The sequence below is a fragment of the Anomaloglossus baeobatrachus genome, chromosome 4, assembly GCF_048569485.1.
Source record: "Anomaloglossus baeobatrachus isolate aAnoBae1 chromosome 4, aAnoBae1.hap1, whole genome shotgun sequence".
Lineage (NCBI taxonomy): Eukaryota > Metazoa > Chordata > Amphibia > Anura > Aromobatidae > Anomaloglossus > Anomaloglossus baeobatrachus.
The window spans coordinates 276,332,334-276,355,192 of record NC_134356.1 but is presented as its reverse complement, the minus strand read 5'-3'; the positions used below and the strand labels follow the sequence as shown (position 1 = coordinate 276,355,192).

Below are 22,859 nucleotides of genomic sequence, written 5' to 3'. Positions count from 1 at the left end.
CGGAAGCTACCGCCGTACGGCTCGCAGAGTCCAGGACAGCATTCATGGCGTAGGACGCAAACGCCGACGCCTGAGAGGTTAAGGACACAACCTGCGGAGTAGAGGCACGTGTGACTGCATTAATCTCAGACTGACAAGCTGAGATAGCTTGGAGTGCCCATACGGCTGCAAATGCCGGAGCAAAGGACGCGCCTATAGCTTCATAGATGGATTTCATCAGGAGCTCTATCTGCCTGTCAGTGGCATCCTTGAGTGATGAGCCATCTGCCACCGCAACTATGGATCTAGCCGCCAGTCTAGAGACTGGAGGATCCACCTTGGGACACTGAGCCCAACCCTTGACTACGTCAGGGGGGGGGGGAAGGGATAACGTGTGTCATTAAGGCGCTTAGTAAAGCGCTTATCCGGAAAAGCTCGGTGTTTCTGGACTGTATCTCTGAAGTTGGAGTGATCAAGAAACGCACTCCGTGTACGTTTGGGAAGAAGGGAATTTTGTTACTTACCGTAAATTCCTTTTCTTCTAGCTCTTATTGGGAGACCCAGACGATTGGGGTATAGCTACTGCCCTCCGGAGGCCACACAAAGCACTACACTAAAAAGTGCAAGGCCCCTCCCCCTCTGGCTATACCCCCCCGTGGTATCACGGGTTCTCCAGTTTTAGTGCCAAAGCAAGAAGGAGGAAGCCAATAACTGGTTTAAACAAATTAACTCCGAATAACGTCGGAGAACTGAAAAACCGTTCAACATGAACAACATGTGTACCCGCAAACAACCAAGAAATCCCGAAGGACAACAGGGCGGGTGCTGGGTCTCCCAATAAGAGCTAGAAGAAAAGGAATTTACGGTAAGTAACAAAATTCCCTTCTTCTTCAGCGCTCTATTGGGAGACCCAGACGATTGGGACGTCCAAAAGCTGTCCCTGGGTGGGTAAAGAGATACCTCATGTTAGAGCTGCAAAACAGCCCTCCCCTACGGGGATGTCACTGCCGCCTGCAGGACTCTTCTACCTAAGCTGGCATCCGCCGAAGCATAGGTATGCACCTGATAATGTTTGGTGAAAGTGTGCAGACTCGACCAGGTAGCTGCCTGGCACACCTGTTGAGCCGAAGCCTGGTGTCGTAGCGCCCAGGACGCACTCACGGCTCTGGTTGAATGGGCTTTCAGCCCTGAAAGAACCGGAAGCCCTGCAAAACGGTAGGCTTCCAGAATTGGTTCTTTGATCCATCGAGCCAGGGTGGCTTTAGAAGCCTGCAACCTCTTGCGCGTACCAGCGACAAGGGCATCGGAACGGCGTACGAGCGCCGTGCGGGAAATGTAGATTCTGAGTGCTCTCACCAGATCTAGCAAACGTAAATCATTCTCATACCGGTGAACCGGATGAGTGCAAAAGGACGGTAAGGAGATATCCTGATTAAGATGAAACGAGGATACTACCTTAGGGAGAAACTCCGGAATGATGCGCAGCACTACCTTGTCCTGGTGAAACACCAGGAAGGGAGCCTTGGATGACAGAGCTGCCAGCTCAGACACTCGCCGAAGCGATGTGATCGCAACGAGAAACGCCACCTTCTGTGACAGGCGAGAAAAGGAAACTTCCTTCAGAGGCTCGAAAGGCGGCTTCTGGAGAGCAACTAGAACCCTGTTCAGATCCCATGGATCCAACGGCCGCTTGTACGGGGGTACGATATGACAAACCCCCTGCGGGAACGTGCGCACCTTAGAAAGACGTGCTAGACGCTTCTGAAAAAACACGGATAGTGCTGAGACTTGCCCTTTGAGGGAGTCTAGCGACAAGCCCTTTTCTAACTCCTATTGTAGGAAGGAAAGAAAGATAGGCAATGCAAATGGCCAGGGAGACACTCCCTGAGTAGAGCACCAGATTAAGAAAAACTTCCACGTTCTGTGGTAGATCTTAGCAGACGTGGGCTTCCTAGCCTGTCTCATGGTGGCAACGACCCCTTGGGATAATCCTGAAGACGCTAGGATCCAGGACACACAAGCCACACAGTCAGGTTCAGGGCCACAGAATTCCGATGGAGAAAACGGCCCTTGAGACAGTAAGTCTGGTCGGTCTGGTAGTGACCCCGGTCGGCCGACCGTGAGACGCCACAGATCCGGGTACCACGATCTCCTCGGCCAGTCTGGTGCGACGAGTATGACGCGGCTGCAATCGGATCTGATTTTTGCGCAGTACTCTGGGCAAGAGTGCCAGAGGTGGAAACACATATGTGAGCCGGAACTGCGACCAATCTTGCACTAAGGCGTCTGCCGCCAGAGCTCTGTGATCGCGCGATCGTGCCATAAATGCCGGGACCTTGTTGGTGTGCCGAGACGCCATTAGGTCGACGTCCGACCCCCCCCAGCGGCAACAGATTTCCTGAAACACGTCCGGGTGAAGGGACCATTCCCCCGCGTCCATGCCCTGGCGACTGAGGAAGTCTGCTTCCCAGTTTTCTACGCCCGGGATGTGAACTGCGGATATGGTGGATGCTGTGTCCTCCACCCACATGAGGATTCGCCGGACTTCCTGGAAGGCTGCTGACTGCGTGTCCCTCCTTGGTGGTTGATGTATGCCACCGCTGTGGAGATGTCCGACTGGATTCGGATCTGCTCCCTTCTAGCCACTTTTGGAAAGCTAATAGGGTAAGATACCCTGCCCCGATTTCCAGCACATCGAACTGAAGGGTGGACTCCTGCTGAGTCCACGTCCCCTGAGCCATGTGGCGGAGACAAACTGCTCCCCACCCTGACAGACTCGTATCTGTCGTGACCACTGCCCAGGATGGGGGCTATGGCAATGAGGTGGGAATAAGCCCCTATTGCAGAGAGTCCTCGGCCGTCAGGGAAAGGGAGACTTCCCGTCCAGGGAGGTTGACTGCCCATCCCATTGGCGGAGAATGTCCCATTGCCGTTGGCGCAGATGAAACTGCGCAAAGAGAACTGCCTCGATGGCTGCCACCATCTTCCTTAGGAAGTGCATGAGGCGCCTTAAGGAGTGCGACTGGCCTTGAAGGAGAGACTGCACCTCTGTCCGCAGTGAACGCTGCTGGTTCAGCGGAAGCTTCACTATGGCTGATAGAGTATGAAACTCCATGCCGAGATACGTTAGTGATTGAGTCGGAGACAGATTTGACCTTGCCAAATTTATGATCCACCCGAAAGTCTGGAGAGTCTCCAGCGTAACATTCAGGCTGCGTTGGCATGCCTCGAGGGAGGTTGCTTTGACGAGTAGATCGTCCAAGTACGGAATCACCGGGTGTCCGTGAGAGTGCAAGACTGCTACCACTGCTGCCATGACCTTGGTGCCCACCCGTGGGGCTGTCCCAGACTGAATGGCAGAGCTACGAACAGAAGATGTTCGTCTCCTATCACAAAACGTAGAAAACGTTGGTGCTCCGTAGCAATTGGCACGTGGAGATAGGTATCTTTGATGTCTGTTGAGGCAAGGAAGTCTCCTCGAGACATTGAGGCAATGACGGATCGGAGGGATCCCATCCGGAACCGCCTGGCGTTCGCATGCTCGTTGAGCAGTTTCAGAACCAGAACAGGACGGAAGGAACCGTCCATTTTTGGAGCCACAAAGAGATTGGAGTACAAACCCTCGCCCTCGTTCCTGAGGGGGGACAGGGATCACCACTCCTTCTGCTCTTAGAGCGTCCACCGCCTGCAGCAGGGCATCTGCTCGGTGGAGAGGTGGGGCCGTTCTGAAGAATGGAGTCGGAGGACGAGAACAGAACACTGTCCTGTGCACGTGAGCACAAAGTCCGTCACCCACCGGTCTGTGACCTGTGGCAGCTAAATGTCGCCAAAGGCGGGGGAGTCTGCCATCAACCGCGGATGCGGAGAGAGAGAGAGAGAGAGCTGAGAGTCCTGAGGAGACCGCCTTGGTAGCGGTTCCTCCGACTGCCTTCCTTGGGCGAGATTGAGCCCGGCCGGAATCTGAATGGCATCTTGAAGTGAAGCCCCATCTCCAGTGCAACTATGGCTCTATATGCAAGCCTGGAGATTGGAGAATCCACCTTTGGACCCTGGGTCCAGCGCTGACCACGTCAGGGGAAAAAAGGGATAACATGTATCCTAAAAACGTTTGGAGAAGACGCTTATCTGGTAAGCGTGGTGTTCCTGGACTGCTTCTCTGAAGTCAGCGTGGCCAGAAAAATACTCAATATCTGCGTGAGACACTGAAAAGGAACTTCTCCTGTTCGTCTCCTATCTCCACTGGGGGAGCTGAGGGAGAAAGATCCAACCTTCCATTGATGGACGGTATAGGATCATTCCGTATGGCGTTACCACCCGGTGTATCCGGATTGAGAGCGATGTCAGTATCAAAGCCCTGAAGAGCTGCCTTTTGTTCAAGTAGATTGCCCATGGGTGCAAGTCTCTATATTATGACTACTCCGTCCCTGTCCATGGACAGGGTTGACAGGAGGTTTCTTTGGCCACAACTAGTAGAGCCCCGGCAGACGAAGTGCTAGAGACCCCGGCAGACGACGTGCTACAGGGGCGCATGCACACAATGGGACGGTGTCATGAACAGCATCCCATGTAGTAAAAACAGCACTGAAATCTGTGTTGCTTTTTTGCCGCTGCCGACTAGCTATCTAGAAGTATATAGCCAAGATTGGTGACCGTACATTGCAATGTATAGCATACAGGCATAAAGTACAAATGACCACTGCAGCACAAGCAATACAAGCAGCATAAAAGCCTGTGCCCTGGCACCCCTGCTCTTCTGCTGCTGTATACTAGTCATCTAGGGGAATATAGCCCAGAAGAGTGACCCTACAGTGCAATGTATAGCATACAAGCACAAGTACAAATGAACACTGCAGCACATGCAATCCAAGCAGCATAGAAGCCTGTGCCCTGGCACCTCTGCTCTTCTGCTGCTGTAGACTGGTCATCTAGGGGAATATAGCCCAGAAGAGTGACCATACAGTGCAATGTATAGCATACAAGCACAAGTACAAATGCACACTGCAGCCCATGCAATACAAGCAGCATAGAAAAAAACCTGTGCCCCAGCACCCTTGGTTTTCTGCTGCTGTAGTCTAGCCATTCCAGAAGAATATAGCTAAGACTAGCGACTGTACAGTGCAATGTATAGCATATCAGCATAAACACAAATGAACACCTCAGTCGTGCAAAACAAGCAGCCTAGAAAGCCTGTGCTTTAGCACACCTGCTTTCCTGCTGCTGATGTGTCGCTCCCCCAGCGGGCATATAGCGACCTATGTAGTTAAAAACAACACATGTATACACTGCAGTTATATCGTGGTCAGCACTATGTGTGCCTCTTACCGCCCGCCTATAAGCGGGTGTATGAGCGCCACTGTCCTGCCTTGGTGCCCCGAGCTCTGCAGTAATGGCTGCCGGCTTCTTCCCCAGCTCGTGTGAGTAGGGGCGGGCCGTGGGCGTGCCCCCAAGGCAGAGCGGGAATCCGGCGTCCGACAGAGTGCAGTGAGAGGGCTGGAGCATGTAAAAAGGCTCCAGCCCTCGGCGCTGCTGATTGCTCAGCGCCTGTCCCCTTCCCTGAGTGACAGGGAGGGGGCGGGAACGAAGCGGCACTAGGCCGCAGAAGCCGGGGACTGGAGTTATAAGCGCCGCCGCCGTAAAAGCGCGGTCGGCGCCCAGTCCCCGGCGAACTACAAGTCCCAGCCGCGCCGCCGCTCCCGGAGCGTCCGGCGCGGTAGTTCCCAAAACACAAAGTCACTCAGCAAAGCTGCAGTGACTGTAACCCTTTACTGTCCCCGGCGCACTAGCACACCCAGCAAGTCTGGAGTGTGCTGTGCCTGTGTGTACGGGGACACAGAGTACCTGTAATGGTGCAGGGCCATGTCCCTGAACGGTACTCCAGCTCCGTATCCAGCAGGTTCAAATGGGTCTGTGGATGGAGCCCGGCGTCAGAGCTTTGAGGCCGGCAGGATCCCACTTCCTCAGAGCCCCTCAGGGGGATGTGGAAGGAAAGCAGCATGTGGGCTCCAGCCTCCGTACCAGCAATAGGTACCTCAACCTTACAACACCATCCAGGGGTGAGAAGGGAGCATGCTGGGGACACTATATGTGTCCTCTTTTCTTCCATCCGAAATAGTCAGCAGCTACTGCTGACTAAAATCTGTGGAGCTATGCGTGGATGTCTGACCTCCTTCGCACACAAAGCTAAAACTGGAGAACCCGTGATACCACGGGGGGGTATAGCCAGAGGGGGAGGGGCCTTGCACTTTTTAGTGTAGTGCTTTGTGTGGCCTCCGGAGGGCAGTAGCTATACCCCAATCGTCTGGGTCTCCCAATAGAGCGCTGAAGAAACCTAAATTGGAATTTCTCCTGCTGAGAAGCTGACTCCTCAAATCGGAGGAGCAAGTTCTAACACCTGATTGATGGACGCTATAAAGGTCGTTTACTATGGCGTCCCCTTCAGGTGTATCAAGGTTGAGAGCGGCGTCAGGATCAGAGCCCTGATCTGCCACCTCCGCTTCATCCTCCAGAGAGTCCTCATGCTGAGACCCTGAGCAGTGTGATGAAGTCGAGGGAACTTCCCAGCGAGCCCGCTTAGCCGGTCTGGGACTGCGGTCCGTGTCGGAGTCCTCACCGTGGGACCTATGAGTCGCCCCAGGAGCACTTTGCTGCGCCGACCGAGGGGGGTCTGAGAGCAATGATTCAACAGTGCCCGGGGCCTGTGTTACCAGTCTGGACTGCAAAGCTTCTAGTATCTTAGCAGACCATCTATCCATAGACTCAGAAAGTTTGTCAGCGAATACTGCAAACTCTGTCCCTGTCACCTGGACAGTGGCAGCAGGTGGTTCCACCTGGGCCAAGGGTCCCACCGGCGGCTGAGGTTCCGGCTGAGTGAGTGTCACAGGGGCCGAGCATTGCACACAATGAGGGTAGGTGGAACCTGCAGGTAGCATAGCCGCACATGAGGTACAGGTTGCAAAATAGGCCTGTGCCTTGGCACCCTTTCTTTTTGCGGACGACATGCTGTTGTCTCCTCTGAGTACAATCCAGGAGGGTATATAGCCAAAAGCAAATAGTGCGGCCGTACAGAGTAAATGTATACAATATAAGCATATAAATATACACTTCGGCACCCAGGGGGGCCAGCACCCAGTAACAGGTGCGGCTTACCGACCGCCCTCAGCGGTTGTGTGACCACCAGATTCCCTGCCTGGGCCTCCCAGAGCTGTGGAGCTCGGTGTTGTCTCCCCTCTGAAGTTCTCCAGCGTCAGAAGTGCTGATAGGAATGGCTGCCAGCGTTCTGAGAGGAGGAGGGAGCCGTGGGCGTGCCTCAGAAAGTGCGGGAATCTGGTGCCCCACGGTGCTCAGTGAGGGGGGAGGAGGATACTAAGTATGCTCCAGCCCTCAGCGCTGACGTCCAGTGCAGCGTCCCACCCTTACCCCTGACTGGCAGGCCCGGGGGCGGGAGTATGCGGTACTAGGCCGCAAAAGCCGGGGACTAAAGTTATAAGCGCGGCCGGCAAACAAGCGCGGTCAGCGCGGTAGTCCCGGCGCACAAACACACCCAGCAGCTGCTGCAGCGTCCATTACACAGGCACTCTATGCGCCGTCCCCAAGGGGACACCGAGTACCTCAGAGGAGCAGGGCCTGTCCCTGACGATACCCGGTCTCCTGTCCAGCAGATTCCCCCAGGGGCTGCGGAGGGAGCACGGTCCCAGTGCATGGTGACCGGTTAGGATCCCACTTCACCCAGAGCCCCTAAGGGATGGGGAAGGAAAACAGCATGTGGCTCCAGCCTTTGTACCCGCAATGGGTACCTCAACCTTAACAGCACCGCCGACCAGAGTGGGGTGAGAAGGGAGCATGCCGGGGGCCCTGTTATGGGCCCGCTTTTCTTCCATCCGATATAGTCAGCAGCTGCTGCTGACTAAATTGTGGAGCTTGCGTGCATGTGTGCCTCCTTCAACACAAAGCATAAAAACTGAGGAGCCCGTGATGCACGGGGGGGGTGTATAGGCAGAGGGGAGGGGTTTACACTTTTTAAAGTGTAATACTTTGTGTGGCCTCCGGAGGCAGAAGCTATACACCCAATTGTCTGGGTCTCCCAATGGAGCGACAAAGAAAAGCTGATGCGACGGATCAGTTTTGTTTTTTTTTGCCGGATCATGCCTGATGGCAAAAACCGGATGCATGAAAGCAGCCTAATTCTTCTCCTAGACACTTACATTGGAATTACATCTGACTCCTGTGCTTCTGAGATTTAAATGAAACCCTGACAAAACATTTACATTTACTGTAAAGGGTCTGATCCAGTCATTCTGGACTTAATATGGCCTTTTTCCCCTGCAACGGTGTTACCCAGAAGCACAGTTAACCAGTTTTGTTCACCATTGAAAAGACAAACAGTGCTAAAGAGGCCACATGAGGTCCAGAGTAAAGGGGGCTTTACACGCTATGATATTGTTAACGTTTTATCGTCGGGGTCACGTTGTTAGTGACGCACATCCGGCATCATTAATGATATTGCAGTGTGTGACACTGACCAGCGACCTCAAAAATGGTGAAAATCGTTCACCATGGAGAGGTCGTCCCAAACTCAAAAATCGGTAAGGGTTGTTTTTCGTTGTGGTTTGTTGCTCCTGCGGCAGCACACATCGCTGTGTGTGACACCGCAGGAGCGAGGAACGTCTCCTTACCTGCCGCCGGCCACAATGCGGAAGGAAGAGGTGGGCGGAATGTTTACATCACGCTCAGCTGCGCCCCTCCGCTTTGATTGGCCGGCCGCTTAGTGACGTCGCTGTGATGCCGAACGTCCCTCCCCCTTGAGGGAGGGATTGTTCGGCAGTCACAGCGACGACGCCGACCAGGTAAGTGCGTGTGACGCTGCCGTAGCGATCACACGATTTCGCTTGCACGACTGGGGCGGGTACTTACATGCTAGATATCGCTAGCAATATCGTAACGTGTAAAGCCCCCTTAACTGCCTGCCTCAATGAATGCAGCAATGGCGGCTAAAAGAGCCCACCTAATTATAGGGTCCATGTCTCCAAAAGCACAAGCTGGGCACAATATATAACAATAATTCCATTTTCACTGTGCAACACCAGCTGCATGCTTTTTTTTTTTTTTTTTTGAGGGGTGGGCTCCCCCATAAAATAAAACACCCGTGGAGTTGAAATAACCTGTATCCATGGATGATCTCCCAAAAAGGAATAATTTCCGAAATGGGGGTCATTAGAAGGGATTTCTGCTGTTTGAGTTTAAAAGAACCACTCCAGCATTTTTTTTCTTTCTTACTGGAGTAGTGCTTTAAATCTAAGCCTCCTGCCCCATCTCCTACTCACTTTCCGCTATCTTTACCTTCTACCACTGCTGCTCTGGTTTGTCTCTTGTAATGTGACCACCCCCAGCGTGTCATGGAGTGCACCGGAGGTCACAGATTAGTAACTATGAGAGCCTCGTTCTGGCTCTGACTGTTGAGACCCTGTGGGGTAACTGCTGACTTCCAGCCAGTTAGTAGTTCTAAGCACAAGATGGCGCTGCAGGACCAGACAGTAGAAAAAAGGTGCAACTGCCAGAGGCAGAGTGTAACAGGGGAACTTAGCTTTAACCCCTTCACCCCCGGCCGACTTTAGTTTTTATTTTTCAGTCGGTCAATCTTGCCATGTGAGGGTTTGTTTTGTGGGACAAGTTGTACTTTTAAATGAAACCATGAACTTTACCATATAGTGTACTGGAAAACTGCAGAATAAAAATTGAGTCGTGCAATATAATTCGGCCCCTTTACTTTCAGTCCAGCAAACTCACTCCAGAAGTTCATTGAGGATCTCTGAATGATCCAATGTTGTCCTAAATGACTGATGATGATAAATATAATCCCCCTGTGTGTAATCAAGTCTCTGTATAAATGCACCTTCTCTGTGATAGTCTCAGTGTTCTGTTTAAAGTACAGAGAGCATCAGGAAGACCAAGGAACACAACAGGCAGGTCCGTGATACTGTTGGAGAAGTTTAAAGCCAGATTTGGTTCCAAAAAATTTTCCACAACTTTAAACATTCCAAGAAGCACTGTGCAAGCGATCATATTGAAATGGAAGGAGTAACATACCACTGCAAATCTACCAAGACCCGGCCGTCCCTCCAAACTTTCATCTCTAACAAGGAGAAGACTGATCAGAGATGCAGCCAAGAGGGCCATGATCACTCTGGATGAACAGCAGAGATCTACAGCTGAGAAGGGAGAGTCTGTCCATAGGACAACAATCAGTTTTACGCTGCACAAATGTGCCTTTATGGAAGAGTGGCAAGAAGAAAGCCATTTCACAGATATCCATAAAATGTTATTTAAAGTTTGCCACAAGCCTCCTGGGAGACACACCAAACATGTGGAAGAAGATGCTCTGGTCAGATGAAACAAAAGCGAACTATTTGGGCACAATGCCAAATGATATGTTTGGCGTAAAAACAACACAGTTCATCACCCTGAACACACCATCCCCACTGTCAAACATGGTGGTGGCAGCATCATGGTTTGGGCCTGCTTTTCTTCAGCAGTGACAGGGAAGATGGTTAAAATTGATGGGAAGATGGATGGAGCCAAATACAAGACTATTCTTGAAGAAAACCTGTTGGAGTCTGCAAAAAGACCTGAGACTGGGACAGAGATGTGTTTTAACAAGACAATGATCCCAAACAAAAGCAAAATCTACAATGGAATGGTTCACAAATAAATGTATCCAGGTGTTAGAATGGCCAAGTCAAAGTCCAGACCTGAATCCAATCGAGAATCTGTGGAAAGAGCTGAAAACTGCTGTTCACAAACACTCTCCATCCAACCTCACTCAGCTCCAGCTGTTTGTAAAGGTAGAATGGGTGAGAATCTCAGTCTCTTGATGTGCAAAACTGATAGAAACATACCCCAAGTGACTTGCAGCTGTAACCGCAGCAAAAGGTGCGCTACATATTATTAACTTAAAGGGGACGAATAATATTGCACTCCCCACTTTTCAGTTTATTCTTTTTTATAAAAGTTTAAAATAAGCAATAAATTTCGTTCAACTTCACAATTGTGTCCCACTTGTTGATTCTTCATCATAACATTAACATTTTTATCTTTATGTTTGAAGCCTGAAATGTGGGAAAAGGTTGAAAAATTCAAGGGGGCTGAATACTTTCGCAAGGCACTGTATAGTCACATTTATGCCAAACTTCTGTGAAGACGTTTACCTGCTCTTTTTGACAGCTTGTCATGCAGCTTATGCAGTGTATTCATCAGGAGATTTTTCTCAGCTTTCTGAAACAATGAAATATAAAATCAAAAACCACTGAAATATGAAAGATACAAAAATCAGGCAAGGGGAAGCAATATGTATTTATTACACACGCATGTCACATTGCACTTTACTATTACATGTAAAGGGGTTTTCTATTAACTGGACAAACACTTCTCATTCCCCATGTTTGGTGGTTATATAATAAGTAAGCTAACACTCGCCTCTGCTGCCGTTCCAGCGGTATGGGTACTCATGCTCCTGGGGCTCACATGAGATAGTTAACCCCTTCATGACGTGGTCAGTTTCCATTTTTGCGTTTTTATTTTTTTCCCTTCTCCTTTCCAGAATTATAACTTTTTATTTTGCTCTCCACAAAGTATCATTTTCTCTTGCGGGATGAGGTGTACTTTTGAGTGACACCATTGCTTTTAACGAATAGCGTACAGTAAAATGAAGAAACGATTCCAAGAGTGCAGAAATTGTGACGACAAAAAAAAAAATAAATAAATAATAAAAATTGGGGGTTTTTTTTAAGGGGGAATGGTTTTATGGTGTACATTTTGCGGTAAAAAAAATGACCTCAGCAATACCAAACATGTTCTATTTATTATTTTAGAGGTAAACAAAAAAAAAAAAAAAAAAAAATGGTGAATAAATTCAGAAGTTTGAAATAAAGTTTTGGGGGTTGTGTTGTCATTTTCCAAAGACCCGTAATGTTTTCATTTTTCGCTTCTTGAGCTATCTGATTGTTTATTTTTTGCAGGGACAGATGTTTTATTGATACCATTTTGGGATAGATATGTTTTGATTGCTTGTTACAGCATTTTATCGTATTGCAATATAATATGTATATTAATTTTGGAGTTCTTGAATTTTTTTGACAGATCGGACTTTTCTGAACGCGGCGGTACCAAGTGTATTTTTCATCATCTATGTTTCCTGGGGCAAAAGGGGGCAGGTTATTTGAACATGTTTATGTTTTTAGAGGACTATAACAAGTGATGAGACAATCACATGTGCTATTTACAGCAATTCCACAGTATTGCTGTAAATCGTGAAAATCACAGTCTCCTTTGAAGCTTGGCCACAGAGCAGGTTTCAAAGGGAGGGCTGCTATGACAAGCACCGAGGTTACAGCAACCCATCAGTGATCCGCGACATCATCAGCTCACTGATGGGAGCTGAAATTGCCGCACACATATGCCAGTATGTGCTAAATTCCACGATCAGCATATGACAGTGGGATTTCATCAGGTTGAAAATCACAGGCGGAACTCCGCTCCACCAGCGATTATTAGTAGCATGTCGTGGCTGTAACAGCCATTATCTCCCAAATATGGAGACCGCTTCCGACATGTGCCGTACATATACAAAGGATGTCTTGAAGGGATTAAAAGGGTTATTCCCATCGCCAAGATCCTATCCCATTATATAGTAGGTGTAATAAGAAGATTAATAAATAAAAAGGGAATTTTGTTTACTTACCGTAAATTCCTTTTCTTCTAGCTCCTATTGGGAGACCCAGACAATTGGGGTGTATAGCTACTGCCTCCGGAGGCCACACAAAGTATTACACTTTAAAAAGTGTAACCCCTCCCCTCTGCCTATACACCCTCCCGTGCATCACGGGCCCATCAGTTTTGGTGCCAAAGCAGGAAGGAGGAACTTATAAATTGGTCTAAGGTAAATTCAATCCGAAGGATGTTCGGAGAACTGAAACCATGAACCAAAAGAACCCTTCAACATGAACAACATGTGTACACAAAAGAACAACAGCCCGAAGGGAACAGGGGCGGGTGCTGGGTCTCCCAATAGGAGCTAGAAGAAAAGGAATTTACGGTAAGTAAACAAAATTCCCTTCTTCTTTGTCGCTCCATTGGGAGACCCAGACAATTGGGATGTCCAAAAGCAGTCCCTGGGTGGGTAAAAGAATACCTCGATAAAAAGAGCCGGAAAAAAAACGGCCCTCTCTTACAGGTGGGCAACCGCCGCCTGAAGGACTCGCCTACCTAGGCTGGCATCTGCCACAGTATAGGCATGAACCTGATAGTGTTTCGTGAAAGTGTGCCAACTCGACCAGGTAGTGCTGACACACCTGCTGAGCCGTAGCCTGGTGACGCAATGCCCAGGATGCCCCTGCGGCTCTGGTAGAATGGGCTTTCAGCCCCAAAGGAATCGGAAGCCCAGAAGAACGGTAGGCTTCAAGGATCAGTTCCTTGATCCACCGAGCCAAGGTTGACTTGGAAGCCTGCGACCCCTTACTCTGGCCAGTGACACGGACAAAGAGCGCATCAGAACGGCGCGGGGGCGCAGTGTGCGAAAAGAAGAGCCGGAGTGCTCTCCCGAGATCTAACAAGTGCCATCCTTTTCACAACTGTGAACTGGATGAGAGCCAAAAGAAGGTAAGGAGATATCCTGATTGAGAAGAAAAGGGGGATACCACCTTAAGAAGGCATTCCGGGACCGGACGCAGAACCACCTCAGGCTGGCGAAACACCAGGAAGGGGGCTTTGCATGACAGCGCTGCTAGCTCAGACACTCTCCGAAGTGATGTGCCTGCCACTAGGAAGACCACCTTCTGCGAAAGGCTTGATAGATATAACTCTAAGAACGCTAAGAGCCAGGACTCAATGGCCACCCAGTCAGGGTGAAGACCGCAGAATTCAGATGGAAAATGGCCCTTGGGACAGCAAGTCTGGTCGGTCCTGGGAGTGCCCACGGTCGACCCACCGTGAGGTGCCACAGATGCAGGTATCACGACCTCCTCGGCCAGTCTGGAGCGACGAGGATGGCGCGGCGTCAGTCGGGCCCGATCTTGAGTAACACCCTGGGCAGCAGCGCCAGAGGAGGAAATACATAAGGCAGTCGAAATTGCGACCAGTCCTGGACTGATGTGTCCGCCGCCAGCGCTCTGTGCTGGTGGTTGATGTACGCGACCGCCGTGGCGTCGTCCGACTGTATCCGGATCTGCCTGCCGTCCAGCCACCGCTGGAACGACTTTAGGGCTAGCTACACTGCCCTTATCTCCAGAACATTGATCTGAAGAGAGGACTCTGTCAGAGTCCAGGTTCCCTGAGCCCTGTGGTGGCGGAAGACCGCTGTCCACCCTGACAGACTCTCGTCCGTCGTGACCATAGCCCAGGATGGGAGCAGGAAGGATTTTTCTTTCGACCAAGAAGTGGGAAGAAGCCACCCCTGAGGAGAGGCTTTGTCTGCCAGTGAAAGAGAGACGTTCCTGTCTAGGGACGTCGACCTCCTGTCCCATTTGCGGAGAATGTGCCATTGGAGTGGCAGATGAAACTGCGCAAAAGGGAACTGCCTCCATTGCTGACACCATCTTCCCTGGGAAGCGCGTGAGGCGCCTCAAGGGGTGAGACTGGGCCCGAAGGAGAAAGTGCACCCCTGTCTGCAGCGAACGCTGTTTGTCCAGCGGTAGCTTCACTATCTCTGAGGGAGAATGAAACTCCATCCCGAGGAAAGTCAGTGAGTGGGTCGGTGTCAATTTTGACTTTGGGAAATTGATGATCCACCCGAACCTCTGGAGAGTCTCCAGAGCAATGTTCAGGCTGTGTTGACATGCCACCCGGGAGGGTGCCTTGACTTAGGAGATCGTCTAAGTAAGGGATCACCGAGTGTCCCTGAGAGTGTAGGCCCATCGCCACTGATGCCATGACCTTGGTGAAGACCCGTGGGACTGTCGCCAGGCCGAAAGGCAGAGTCACGAGCTGAAAGTGTTCGACCCGGAGGCGAAACACCGGAAGCGTTGATGCTCTGGTGTAATCGGCACATGGAGATAAGCATCCCTGATGTCGATTGATGCTAGGAAGACTCCCTGGGACATCGAAGCGATTACTGAGCGGAGAGATTCCATCCGAAACCGTCTGGTTCTCACGTGTCTGTTGAGCAGTATGAGGCCCGGAACGGACCGGAATGATCCGTCCTTTTTTGGTACCCCAAATAAGTTGGAGTAAAGACCGCGACCACGTTCTTGAAGCGGAAGGGGGATCACAGCTCCATCTGCAGAAACGAGTCGGAGGACGAGAGCTGAGCTCTATCCTGTAACCGTGAGACGGAATGTCTCTCACCCATCGGTTTTTCATCCAATTGCTCGCCAAACAGACGGTCGCCAGAAAATGGCAAACCGGTTAAGAACTTCTTGGACGCAGAGTCTGCCTTCCATTCGCGTAGCCACATGGCCCTGCGGACTGCCACCGAATTGGCGGATGCTACCGCTGTACGGCTCGCAGAGTCCAGGACGGCGTTCATGGCGTAGGACGAAAAAGCCGACGCCTGAGAAGTCAAAGACACATCCTGCGGGCCAGAGGTACTTGCGACCTCATTAGTCTCGGACAGACAAGCTGATAGCTTGGAATGCCCACACGACTGCGAAGGCCGGAGCAAAAGACGCGCCTATGGCTTCATAGATGGATTTCATCATGAGCTCTATTTGCCTGTCAGTGGCATCCTTGAGCGATGAACCATCTGCCACTAATACTACGGATCTAGCCGCCAGTCTGGAGGATCCACCTTGGGACACTGAGCCCAACCCTTAACTACGTCAGGGGGGGAAAGGGTAACGTGTGTCATTAAGGCGCTTAGTAAAGCGCTTGTCCGTAAATGCTCTGTGCTTCTGGACAGCATCTCTGAAGTTAGAGTGATCGAAAAAAGCACTCCGGGTACGTTTGGGAAACCTAAACTGGTGTTTCTCCTACTGTGAAGCAGACTCCTCTATAGGTGGAGTTGGGGGAGAAGGACTAGCACCTGGTAGATGGACGTTATAAGGTCATTTACTATGGCGTCCCCTTCAGGTGTATCCAGATTGAGAGCAACGTCAGGATCAGAGCCCTGAGCTGCGACCTCCGCTTCATCCTCCAGAGAGTACTCCTGCTGAGACCCCGAACCGCGTGATGAAGTCGGGGAAGGTTCCCAGCAAGCCCGCTTAGCCTGTCTGAGGCTGCGGTCCGTGTCGGAGTTCTCACCGTGGGATCTGGGTGCCACCCCAGGAGCCCTTTGCTGTACCGACCGAGAGGGGCCTGGGGGCGATGAACTCACAGTGCCCTAGCCCTGTGTTACCGGTCTGGACTGCAAAGCTTCTAGTATCTTAGCCGACCATCTGTCCATAGACTGAGCCATGGAATGTGAAGCGACTCAGAGTTTCTCAGTCAGAAATGTAAACGCTGTCCCTTCCATCTGTGCAGTGGAAACCGGCGGTACCACCTGAGCCGAGGGTCCCACCAGTGCCGGAGGCTCCGGCTGAGTGAGTGCCACAGGGGCCGAGCATTGTCACAATGAGGGTAGGTGGAACCTGCAGGTAACATAGCCGCACAAGAGGTACAGGTTGCAAAATAAGCCTGTGCCTTGGCCCCCTTGCTTTCTGCGGACGACATGCTGTTGTCTCCTCTTAGAGATATAGCCAAAAGCAACTAATGCTGCCGAATAGAGAAAATGTATACAAAATAAAATTAGAGATATATATATATATATATTCCGTACCCAAGGGGGGCCAGCACCTGACAACTGGTGTGGCTTACCAACCGCCCCAAGCGGTGGTGCGTCCACCAGATTCCCTGCCTGGGACTCCCAGAGCTGCAGAGCTCATTCTGAAATCCTCCACCGGCAGAAGTGAATATAACAATGGCTACCAGCGTTCTGAGGGGAGGATGGAGCCGTGGGCGTGCCTAATAAAGTGCGGGAAACTGGTGCCCCACAGTGCTCAGTGAGGGGGGAGGAGGATACCAAAGTATGCTCCAGCCCTCACTACCGACGTCCAGTCGGCCGTCCCGCCCTTACCCCTGACTGGCAGGCCCGGGGGCGGGAGTATATGGTACTAGGCCGCAAAAGCCGGGGACTAAAGTTAAAAACGCGGCCGGCAAACAGGCGCGGTCAGCGCAGTAGTCCCGGTCTCACAAACCACACAGGAGCCACTGCGGCGTCTGCAACACAGGCGCTGCATGCCCCGTCCCTCAGGGGACACAGAGTACCTTATGGATGCAGGGCCCTGTCCCTGATATCCAGGCTCCTGTCCGTCAGATTCCCCCAGGGGCTGCGGATGTAGCTCGGTCCCAGTGAATGGTGACCGGTTAGGATCCCACTTCTCCCAGAGCCTCTAAGGGATGGGGAAGGAAAACGGCATGTGGGCTCCAGCCTCTGTACCCGCAATGGGTACCTCAACCTTAACAGCACCGCCGACTTAGTGGGGTGAGAAGGGAGCATGCCGGGGGCCCTGTGGGGGGCCCTCTTTTCTTCCATCCGATATAATCAGCAGCTGCTGCTGACTAAAATGTGGAGCTTGTGTGCATGTGTGTCTCCTTCAACACAAAGCTAAAAACTGATGGGCCCGTGATGCACGGGAGGGTGCATAGGCAGAGGGGAGGGGTTACACTTTTTAAAGTGTAATACTTTGTGTGGCCTCCGGAGGCAGTAGCTATACACCCCAATTGTCTGGGTCTCCCAATGGAGCGACAAAGAAATAGCAAACACTCCAATTAGAAATGTAGTATAGTTATCCTGAGTAGCCATGTCGCTTGCCCGATGTGCAGGGCATAGCATTAACATTAGCTTAGATACCCATGTTACACAGTAGCAAACTAAATAATGGTCACCGAGTGGTCGTAACCATGGATACCTAAGCTGCAATGCACCGAACATGAGGTAAGCAATATAGTTTATCAAAGGAATATACTACATGTTTAAATTGTGAGTATTTGCTATTACTACACCTACTACATATTGGGATTGGAGAATGGGATGTGAATATCCCTGTTAAGTTACACGAGACTCGGGCCGAATCAGCGCTGGCTTCAGGTCCTCGCCTGTAGATATATAAGTAATCAACAGGGAGTGGGCAGTCAGCTGCAGCTTTCACTCCCTCTTGATTATACATCCCAAAGGCATTGATAATGAAGCTGGCGGTGATTAGGTGCGGGGCTTGTGTGAGCCCCTGCACTGCTGGACCAGCACCGGTGAGTAGAAGCTTTTTTTATTTTAAACACTGTCAAACATGTGGCTTGCGAAGGGATTGTCCAGGTAGTAGACAACCCCTTAAATATGCTTATGGCCTAGTAAATATTGAACCCATTGTTACCAAGCGATTTAAGGTAAAAGCATGAAAGGCAATATATCTCTAGACGTTTTGGTAAAACAGAAATTGGCGACCCGTAATATGTCATGTGACAAACCAACATGGCCTTCACGCTCCCCTCCTTCAGACAAATCAGACATCCAGAGAAGTGACAGCTGCCCTAACACCCTCCTGATGTCAATTACATATAGAATTATTTTACTAAGGGAAAACTGGGATTAAAAAGGGGGTTGTTACTTTAAAACACAAGCATAAGTCATTGCATTTATCCTTAAAATGTTCCATCATACACTAGTACCACAGAAGCAGCCAAAAATAAAGCGCAGCTTCACAGGGAACCTGCACCCACCGAAAAGGGATCTCCAATCAGCATCCAGGCTCCGTTCTCCAGTCACTTCTATGTGAGGTACTCAAAGCGCCTCATTTTGGAGTAATAGTCCCAATGGAAGGACGTACATATCAGGCATTTCTAGCATATACAGTAAATATGCAGTGTCTAGGGTGCCCAAAGGAACCTCAATCCTTTCAAGCTTGTAAACCCCCACCTACCCACACGAGACATCCAGCCTATGCCCACTATGGGATATGGGTATCTGAAGGGTCCCTATGCTTCGGACCCCTCTCTAAACCAGAGAAACAAGCTGCCCTCACGCAGATGCACATGTATGGAAAGTCAAATCTGACAAGGTGCCACTAGCAACTCAGCCTAAGGCTGCTGCAAACTGAGGAAAGGTATCAGTGTCACTTCAGAAGGACTGTGCTCCTCCATAATAAATAGGATCTAAAATAATGTGAGGCATGAGTGCACAACCTGTGCCCCAGAGCCAGACAGCGCACACAGTCAATCTGTGCAACCCCCCCCTCCAAGCAGCTGGTCACAGACATTTTTGTCTGTCTGTTCACATGCATTTCCCCATGCCAGAAAGAAAAGAAGTGCTGCAAAGCATAAGTAATGCACTGTGTTGCCATCTCTGTGAAAACCCATATATTGCTGTATGCGGAGGGGGGAGGATCTCTGTTGCTCTTTAGATAAAAGAGTAAAACTAGGTGGGAAGATTGGCTATATACGAGTGAGGCCATCTTAACATTAGAAGGGGTAAACATGATTGAGAAAGCGGCATACATGTGGGGCTCCCCTTCTAACACTTCCACCAGTCAGACATACAGTAGGCCTCAGATGGTAACACCCCCTTAGGCTATGTGCGCACGTTGCGTACAAGCCCTGCAGAAATTTCTGCAGCGATCTGAAGAGCACATGTGCGCTTTAGATCGCTGCAGAAATGTCCGTAGTGAGCGCCGATTCCATGCGCTCTGCCTGCAGCCCCTGCCATAGACAGAGCAGGAGCTGCCGGCAAAGCGCAGGAAAGAAGTGACATGTCACTTCTTTTTGCGCAGCGCTTCGGCAGTAGCCGAAGCGCTGCGCTCTTAGACGCCACGTGCGCACGGCCCCTGCACAATCTCCATAGACTGTGCAGGGGCCGCAGGACGCATGCAGTTACGCTGCGCTACAAAGCGCAGCGTAACTGCATGTTTTTACGCAACGTGCGCACATAGCCTTAAAACTTTTACTACAGCTGTTGGGACTCGTTTCGTTACAATGTCGCTAGCACCTATAGTTTATGCACTCCTCCTAAAGAGCGAGAAATGTATAATACTTACCTCACTAGGTAGATCATTAGAACTTCTTACTAAAAAGGAAAAACAAAAGAAAGTGAATAATCCTTGTATTCATTCTAAAATTATATACAGTCACATTATTACATAGTTTATCAATTTAATAGGGTTGTCTTTTCACAGAAAAATGGTTTCAGACTTTGAAATAGCAAAACAAGCGTGGGGATGTGCAGCCTTAGGCTGTGCACGCACGTTGCATATTTACATGCAGTTACGCTGCGATCTGCACCGCAGCGTAACTGCATGCGTCCTGAGCACAATCTATGAAGATTATGCAGGAGACGTGCGCACGTGGCGTATTAGAGCGCAGCGCTTCGGCTGCTGCCCGGAGCTGCTGCCCGCCGTCCCTTTCCAGAGGAGTCGGTGCTTGCACTCTGGGGCCCACATGACGTTGTTGCATCACGTGAGCCTCGCACCCAATCACCGCTGGCTTCCTTCTCCTCGCCTTCAGATATAGAATTGACAAGAACTGAAAGGCAGCCGCAGCTCTCACTTCCTAGTAATTACTCATGTCTGAAGGTGGAGAAAATAGCCAGTGCTGATTGGCCACAGGGCTCGCGTGATGACACAACGTAATGTGGGCCCCAGAGTGCAAGCACAGACTCCTCTGGAAAGGTACTGGAGAAGAATGCATTTTTTTTATTGGGGACAAACATGGGGAATGAGGTTGTCCTAGTAATGGACAACCCCTTTATCAATCCCTGCTGTGTCAACCATTGGTCTGAGGTGATAAAGAAGCTGACTGAATAAGGCAGCTGAGACCAGTGATTAGCTGCAGTGGTCATCTGTTGTAAACACAGGACATGATTGCAGTGGCCTTGTAAACAAAGAAGGGAATTTTGTTACTTGCCGTAAATTCCTTTTCTTCTAGCTCTTATTGGGAGACCCAGACGATTGGGGTATAGCTACTGCCCTCTGGAGGCCACACAAAGCACTACATTAAAAGTGCAAGGCCCCTCCCCCTCTGGCTATACCCCCCCGTGGTATCACGGGTTCTCCAGTTTTAGTGCCAAAGCAAGAAGGAGGAAGCCATTAACTGGTTTAAACAAATTAACTCCGAATAACATCGGAGAACTGAAAAACCGTTCAACATGAACAACATGTGTACCCGCAAACAACAAAAAAACATCCCGAAGGACAACAGGGCGGGTGCTGGGTCTCCCAATAAGAGCTAGAAGAAAAGGAATTTACGGCAAGTAACAAAATTCCCTTCTTCTTCAGCGCTCTATTGGGAGACCCAGACGATTGGGACGTCCAAAAGCTGTCCCTGGGTGGGTAAATAAATACCTCATGTTAGAGCTGCAAAACAGCCCTCCCCTACGGGGATGTCACTGCCGCCTGCAGGACTCTTCTACCTAAGCTGGCATCCGCCGAAGCATAGGTATGCACCTGATAATGCTTGGTGAAAGTGTGCAGACTGGACCAGGTAGCTGCCTGGCACACCTGTTGAGCCGAAGCCTGGTGACGTAATGCCCAGGACGCACCCACGGCTCTGGTTGAGTGGGCTTTTAGCCCTGAAGGAACCGGAAGCCCCGCAGAACGGTAGGCCTCTAGAATTGGTTCTTTGATCCATCGAGCCAGGGTGGCTTTAGAAGCCTGCAACCCCTTGCGCGGACCAGCGACAAGGACAAAAAGTGCATCGGCACGGCGTATGGGCGCCGTGCGGGAAATGTAGATTCTGAGTGCCCTCACCAGATCTAGCAAACGTAAGTCCTTTTCATACCGGTGAACCGGATGAGGACAAAACGAAGGCAAGGAGATATCCTGATTAAGATGAAAAGAGGATACGACCTTAGGAAGAAACTCCGGAATAGGGCGCAGCACAACCTTGTCCTGGTGGAACACCAGGAAGGGAGCCTTGGATGACAGAGCTGCCAGCTCAGACACTCGCCGAAGCGATGTGATCGCAACAAGAAACGCCACTTTCTGCGACAGCCGAGAAAAGGAAACTTCCTTCAGAGGCTCGAAGGGCGGCTTCTGGAGAGCAACTAGTACCCTGTTCAGATCCCATGGATCTAACGGTCGCTTGTACGGGGGCACAATATGACAGACCCCCTGCAGGAACGTGCGCACCTTAGGAAGACGTGCTAGACGCTTCTGAAAAAACACGGATAGTGCCGAAACTTGCCCTTTAAGGGAGCTGAGCGACAAGCCCTTTTCTAACCCCGATTGCAGGAAGGAAAGAAACTTGGGTAATGCAAATGGCCAGGGAGACACTCCCTGAGTAGAGCACCAGGATAAGAAAATCTTCCACGTCCTGTGGTAGATCTTAGCAGAATTCGACTTTCTAGCTTGTCTCATTGTGGCAACCACTCCTTGAGATAATCCTGCAGATGCTAGGATCCATGACTCAATGGCCACACAGTCAGGTTCAGGGCCGCAGAATTCTGATGGAAAAACGGCCCTTGGGACAGTAAGTCTGGTCGGTCTGGCAGTGACCACGGTCGACCGATCGTGAGATGCCACAGATCCGGATACCACGACCTCCTCGGCCAGTTTGGAGCGACGAGTATGATGCGGCTGCACTCGGATCTGATCTTGCGTAGCACTCTGGGCAAGAGCGCCAGAGGCGGAAACACGTAAGGGAGCTGAAACTGCGACCAATCTTGAACCAAGGCGTCTGCCGCCAGAGCTCTTTGATCGCGCGACCTCGCCATGAATGCCGGGACCTTGTTGTTGTGCCGGGATGCCATTAGGTCGACGTCCGGCACTCCCCAGCGGCGACAGATTTCCTGAAACACGTCCGGGTGAAGGGACCATTCCCCTGCGTCCATGCCCTGGCGACTGAGGAAGTCTGCTTCCCAGTTTTCTACGCCTGGGATGTGAACCGCGGATATGGTGGATGCTCTGTCCTCCACCCACATTAGAATGCGCCGG

General features: G+C 50.8%; 1 protein-coding gene across 1 annotated transcript in view; it reads right to left on the bottom strand.

Moving 5' to 3' along the window:
- Positions 1–22,859, bottom strand: part of LEMD3 (LEM domain containing 3) — a 141,401-nt gene that overhangs the window by 109,028 nt on the left and 9,514 nt on the right. The window contains exons 2-3 of the mRNA XM_075344861.1: positions 19,968–19,996; positions 11,181–11,247 (exon numbers count right to left, since the gene is read on the bottom strand). Of these exons, the coding sequence (XP_075200976.1) occupies positions 11,181–11,247; positions 19,968–19,996 (96 nt within the window). The remainder of the gene's footprint in view (positions 1–11,180; positions 11,248–19,967; positions 19,997–22,859) is intronic.